At 36.2% G+C, this 6645-nt stretch overlaps 1 protein-coding gene across 1 annotated transcript; it reads left to right on the top strand.

Moving 5' to 3' along the window:
• Nucleotides 1-2050: 2050 nt before the first annotated feature.
• LOC122022964 lies at nt 2051-4074 on the top strand. The gene is made up of 6 exons (XM_042581066.1): nt 2051-2207; nt 2277-2539; nt 2609-2812; nt 3012-3113; nt 3304-3411; nt 4018-4074. Exons 1-6 carry the CDS (start codon nt 2051-2053, stop codon nt 4072-4074), a joined length of 891 nt encoding a protein of 296 aa, XP_042437000.1.
• The last annotated feature ends 2571 nt before the right edge of the window (nt 4075-6645 follow it).

Here is a 6645-nt window from a genome sequence, read left to right as displayed (position 1 = left end):
TTCAAAATGTTGTTGTTGAGTTGCCATTGTGCCAATTTGGAAGAATATGTGCAGGTTTATGGAAGGCAATTTCAGAAATCAGAATTTACTTCTCAATCTGATTTCTAATACTGAATCTGATTTGTTTCAGAAATCAGAATTTATTTCAGAAATCAGAATTTATTTGCTGAATCTGATTTGTTTATGAATTTGATTTCTGATTTCTGATTTCTCAATCTGATTTCTAATTTCTTATGAAACCAGATTTCTGATGTTTAAAAGTACTCTAGTATTCAATTGTGGAAATGAAGTGAGTAAGTGTTATGTGCTAGTGATAAGTGGGCTTCTTTACTGGTTGGCCTTCTAAATCCACATGGGCATTGGATCGGTCAGCAGACCGATCCAGTGATACTATGGGTTTTCTGATCGGTCTGGTGACCGATCAGAAACCAAACAGTGGCTCACTGTAAGTTATCTGATCGGTCACCAGACCGATCAGGAAACGATCAGAGGCAAAGAAGGTAGGGGGATCGGTCTGGGGACCGATCCACCTATAGCCTGATCGGTCCACAGACCGATCAGGCTTCGAAGCCAACTCTCACAGAGAGTTGGCTGATCGGTTTGGGGACCGATCAGCCTAGGGACTGATCGGTCCACAGACCGATCAGGTTGGAGCCTGATCGGTCCAGGTCTAGAATATTAATCAAAATTCCATTGCCTTAACATAATTTACATTCCCTATTTTTTAAAATTATTTTAATAAATTAAATTAATTAAACAAAATATGAATATTAATACAATAAAAATAAGACTCCACCCAAATTTCACATTCCCGCACCCAAATTTCACATTCCCGCTATTAATTCCCTCCCCTCACATTTCCTTAACATAATTTACATTCCCACTAAAGTCACCTCGTCGCCTTCCACAGACCACAAACACACTCACCTTCATCCCATCATCGACGAGCCTCCGACCTCCGCCTCTTCTAGTCACACAGCCAGGAACCTCCGTCTCCTCCCAGGTACGCAGCTACCATAACCTCCGCCTCTTCCTTCCGCCGCTGTTTCCTTCATCCTCTGATTCCAATTTTTTATTATGTTGCTTAATATTGATTTTGGAAGCCTTCTACAGATTATTAGACCTATTTTCGAATCCTATCTGCTGTTAGAGTTTTTATACTTCAACCTCTCTTTGCCCTGTCTTTGATCCTTCGACTCTTTGCAGGTAAAGGCTTTTGCTTTTGGAATTTGTTTAGGGTTTTTTTTATGGGTTTTGTCAAAGGGATGAATCTCTTGATATAGGCAGTTCAAGTCAAAGGATGTTTGAGCAATGCCGAGACAAAATCACTGGCAATGTTCTTGATACTTTTTTATGGAATTTGAGAAGTATACAAATATCCTTGTAGCACTCTTTATTAGCATTGTTTTGCAGTTACATTTATCAGGTTTGATGTAGTTCGTGTTGTTAGAGCTTCTGTTTTAGTTTTTTCCCCTTATTTTGTGATATAGTTTGAAAGAAATATATGGTGTACAAGGTCTAAAGTTTCCACGTCATTGATGATACTTGAGCCAATCATTTAGATGTTCTCAATTATGTTATCTTTCGGTCCCTTTGAATCTTCATCAAATCAGATTAATTTTGTATAACTTTTATATTGGTAAATATCACTAAAGAAGGCAGCATGATGAACAACATAGTTCTGTTTTCGTTAGTGTTTCTTTAGTGTTGTCGTCACCAACTCTATTTATGCTATTGTTTATAGTGATTTTTAGCTCAAGTAGGTCTTCAACCACTTCAACTAGATTAAATTTTTTTTGACAGAAATCTTTTCTTACAGCTACTAGAGTTATGCATTTTGACTAATACAATTCATTCCTTATGTTTTTTTAATGCGGAACATTGTTTCTCTTTTGTTATTGATATCTGAGTTAATTATCTAGATGTTTTTTTAATGCAGAAAATTTGTTCTCTTTTGTTATTATGCTTGAACATTTTATGACAATTTCAGATTTTACACTTCAAACTTCATTCATATTTCTATATTGTGATTTGTAGGTAACTTTTGAAAATGGCAAACAAAAGAATGCGAAAGCTAATACAAAATAGCCAAAGACGATCTACGAGAGAAGAATCGAGTAATAGAGGAGTTGATCATGAAAATGAATCACAAGATACAACATCTCATTCACCATTAGAGCTACAAAATGAGGAGGTTAATGAGCAAGGTGAAAATGTTTTTGGATATGAATAGAAAATTATTTTTTGCAACACTAAGTGAAAATTATATTTTTCAGATGAAAATGAGATCATGTCTTCATCCCAAGCTCAGAAAAGAAAACGTGGCAAGACTATTATGAGAGATATTCATGCATTACATCCCGATCATATGCTGGTAGTGAAATTCAATGAAAGGGGACAGCCTTACGGTGATCTACAACCGACTCTTGCAAATTTTATTGGGACTATTGCACGGAATGGAGTTGTGTTGCCCCTGAGCTTTTTAGATTGGAGAAAAATGCCGACAAATCGCTTGAATGATGCATGGAAACTTGTTACTGTAAGTTTACAAGATCATAATTTCAATTATGAATTTAAATCATGTACATATTTTATTTTATATTTATAGGCACGTTTCTGTATCTCCAATTGCCATAGAAGAGTTATAATGCAAATGATGGGGGCTGCGTGGAGAAGATGGAGGACCGAAGTGAAAGCTACATCTTATGATTCAAATACTCCACTAGAAGAGCTTGTTGCAATACAACCCATTCCTCATGGCTTGACACTTCAAACATGGGAAGTTTTATGTAACTATTGGAAGTCTACCGAGGTACAACTAGTATTAATAGTTTTTTATATATGTTATAGATGTTATAATTTCCTTATAAATTTTTGTGCCAGAAAACTTCAAAAATCAATAGAGAAAATACGAACAAAAAGAAAGGGACTCATGCACAAGGACGCACTAATATTCCATCATTGGAATATAAATTTGTAAGAATCAAAATTATTTCTTTTCTTTCTTACAGTTAGTTTCACACTGCTTATTTACTGTTTTACACTTTAATGCTCTTATCCTTGAAGTTCCAAGGTTTTATGGGATTCTAGAAATTGATTACAAGCAATGTAATGTATATAGTTAGTTTTTGAAGAATTTATATAAATAGAATTTATTACTGTAAGTTGTTATTACTGTAATTTATATAATTACAACCAATGTAATTTACTACTGTTTTATTTTCTTTCTATAAGTTGTTATGCAAATAGAAGAATTTATGCTATTAATATTTGGTGCTAAATGTGGATTTGTTATCCTGTTAGTCTCAAGAAAATGGAAGAAAACCGAGTCATATTGAAATACAACAATTGAGTCGAAGAAGTAGAAAGAAAGGAGGCACCCTTATTGATGACGAGGCAATACGAATTGAGGTAATAATATATTTCACTTTTTAAGTCGACTTTTAAATATATTTTTATTCTATTAACAATTTATTTTCTTGTTAGAATTTACTTAAAGAGACTGTGGATCGTCACCTTCAAGATAAACCTGAAGGAACATAACCAATAGAAGTCCATGAGGAGGCATTTCGGTAATAATATTTTTTTAATTTCATTTCATTTTTGTAAATGCTGTTGCAAATGGTTCAACTTTAATTTTATTCAATATATAGTGAGGTTAACTTTAATTCTCTCTAAAATTCTAAAAAAGTTGTTTATTCCTTATAGAATTTAACTTGGATATTTCATGGTTCATATTGAGTTTTGTTGATGATGAAAATCTTGTAGATCTGCAATATCATATCTCACAACCTTGACTAGATAAGCATTGAACGAGTTAAAGTAGTTTATGAAGACCATGTATAGCTGCTTTGTGCCTTGATCTTGTCTAAATTTTCTATTTCATCCTGTATTGTATTTTTTTTCCAACTACTAAAGTCGCAAGGGTATTCATCATTCTTTATAGCTATATAGTCTTTTATGCCTTTTTCCCTTCTATATGTCTTTGCATTATTTGAAGTTTGCATTTTTTTGAAGGTTGCTATTGAAGGTTGGAGCAAATGCCTTTTGTCGCTTGAAGCAAATGTCTTTTGATGCTTTATTGGCGGAGAAAACTTGTTATTGAAGTTTCTATATATTTTGGGAATTAAAGAAAGGATTGTATTAGTGGTATAGTGTGGTGTTAAATGTATGTTATGAATATTTTGAACTTAAATATGAATATGACTTGTTTATTTGGTAATCCAAATTGTGTTATGAATATAAATTAGATTTGTGCAGTGAAATATTAATATTATCAATTGATTTAAATTGAGCATTCATTTTGGAAATCTATAGGTACAATATGATATAAAAGCATTTTTAAATATGGTAATTCTGTATATTTAGAGGCGGTTTAAAACTGCTCCTATAGATAGTGTCACTGTTGTATAATAAACTTATAGGATCGGTTACAACCGCATCTAAACGACTATTTTCTAAAATGATTTACAACCGCCTCTAATAAATCATCCTTCTGTGTCGGTTTTAGACCACTTCTAAAACGTCATTTTTAAATTGCAAAGTAAGTTATAAGATCGGTTTTAACTGTTTGTAAAAGTTGACCTTCAGAATTGGTTACTAACCGCTCCTAAAGGTCCACCTTAAGGCGACCCATATTGATCTATATACGCGGTTACTACCCGATCCTAAAGGCCCACCGTAAGACCGCTGCTATTGGTAAGCATTAGAAGCGGTTTATAAGTTTAAACCACCGGTCAGTATTACCGTTTCAGTTGCATTTAGCGTCGCCAACACCTGCACCGGTTACAAAACCGGTGCAATAGGGTTAGCAGCGGTCGTAAACCGCTGGTATAGGCCTTGAAAAACCGCTGCTAAACCCTTATTTTTTTGTAGTGTCCTTTTAAGGATTAAATGTTTAGATTGAGACTTAAATTTGCCCTTTAAGAACATACTAATATCTCAACTAGATAATTCCTTATCCTGTTTCCAAGTGTGCTAACTTACATTAGATGTGATGCCTCAAAGTTTGGCACAACTTACTCTTCCAAGGAGTAATTAATTTGATTAAGGTTTAGATTTTCCCTTAACCCCTTAAGAGAATACCACATTTCTAACTTGGTATTTCTTTTTGCATTTGTGCCAAGTTAAATTTAAGTCCAATTCCTCAAGACTTGGCATATTTTACTCCTCCAAAGAGTAAATGCAATCAAACATTAAAACTTAGATTTTCCTTTAATTACCATAAGAAAATACCAAAACCCTAATTTGGTATTTCTAATGTTTTCCCAATTGTGCCAAGTTAATTCAACTATAATTTCTTAAGATTTGGCACATGCTACTCTTTCCAAAAATGACCATTTGGATTAAGGTATACATTTCCCTTAATTCCATAAAAAAATGTCAAATTCTGAATTTGACATTACTTTTGCTTCTCAAGTGTGCCAATTTCACCTAATTTCAAATCCTCACACTTGGCACCTTTTTCCCCTTCAAGGCTTAATCACATTTGATTAAAGCATGGGCTTTCTCTTGATTCCTTAAGAAGCCTTTTACACTTTAAGAGCACAGAGGTTGCTTAGAAAAGAATTACAGAGTTGTATCGTTAATATTGAATAGCTGTTTGAGATCCCTTTATATAGGGGTTCCAAGACTTATCACATCACCTGATCTTCGGGATCAGGTTTTGACTCGAAAGGGATCGGTCGACCGAACCTGCTGTACCTGCCCAGTCTTTCATCCAGGTGTAGTCTCTCTGGATCGAGCTTAGGTTCGGTCGACCGATCAGCCAACGGTCTCCACTCGATCCGACCCGATCAAAGTGCTCGTCCAAGTCTGTGATTATCCTCAGTTCGATCGATCGATCAGAAGGTTCGATCGACCGATCAACCATTGGTTGCTGACGTGGCTGCTGAAGTGTCTCCAATAGCTGGCTTCTAATGAAAGGGGTTCGGTCAACCGATCAGAGGGTTCGGTCGACCAACACTTGTCAAGTCAACTTCTCGGTTGACTTGCTCTGGTTCGACATGCTTAGGTGATTTCAGCTATCCGGAATAGGGCTCACTCGAACCCAGTTTCTGGTCTTCTCTTCGAGCAGTCTTCCGTCCCGGCTTAATGTTCCTCAAACGCCGCGCACGTTCTTCTAGCCCACCGGTGTACTCTTTCACAGCTTTCTCGTCCTTCGGATGCACCGAGCCCGTCAGCTCCCTTCCCGTGCCATCCTTCTTGCTAGCTGCGTCTTCCGCTCGACTTCCTGCGCTCCTAAGTTCCTGCACACTTAGACACAGGGATCAGACATAGCTAGTCGAGCGGACAGTCCGCCACCTTAGTAGCATTGCCCATGTAAACAGTTATCTCTCCATCAAATAGTCGTCAGGTTTCCTGGAACCCCTGCAAAGAATTGTAGACATGATCAGTGGCTCCCGTATCTACACACCAGGTGCTGGTAGATAACACCGCTAAACATGTTTCAACTACTAGAGCATGAGATATACCTTTATTGTTCTGATTCCTACGAGGATAGTCCGCCTTCCAATGTCCTGACTGCTTGCAGATGAAGCACTTGCCCTTCGGCTTCTTCATTCCAGCTTTTTGTCCCTGAGGTTTATTCACTCTCTTTGCTGAAAAGACCTATTTCTTCTTCTTCTTGCCTTTCGGCTTAGAAGT

This window comes from Zingiber officinale, chromosome 9B, assembly GCF_018446385.1.
Source record: "Zingiber officinale cultivar Zhangliang chromosome 9B, Zo_v1.1, whole genome shotgun sequence".
NCBI lineage: Eukaryota > Viridiplantae > Streptophyta > Magnoliopsida > Zingiberales > Zingiberaceae > Zingiber > Zingiber officinale.
Note: the sequence above shows the minus strand (reverse complement) of the source record. Positions and strands in the feature narration are given on the sequence as shown.

What these genes read in the sequence shown, in the direction of transcription:
- LOC122022964 (XM_042581066.1), top strand. Translation starts at nt 2,051, where the DNA reads ATGGCAAACAAAAGAATGCGAAAGCTAATACAAAATAGCCAAAGACGA. An exon ending in TGAGGAGGTTAATGAGCAAG is followed by an intron (nt 2,208 to 2,276) that starts GTGAAAATGTTT and finishes TATATTTTTCAG; the next exon opens with ATGAAAATGAGATCATGTCT. An exon ending in TTGATTACAAGCAATGTAAT is followed by an intron (nt 3,114 to 3,303) that starts GTATATAGTTAG and finishes TTATCCTGTTAG; the next exon opens with TCTCAAGAAAATGGAAGAAA.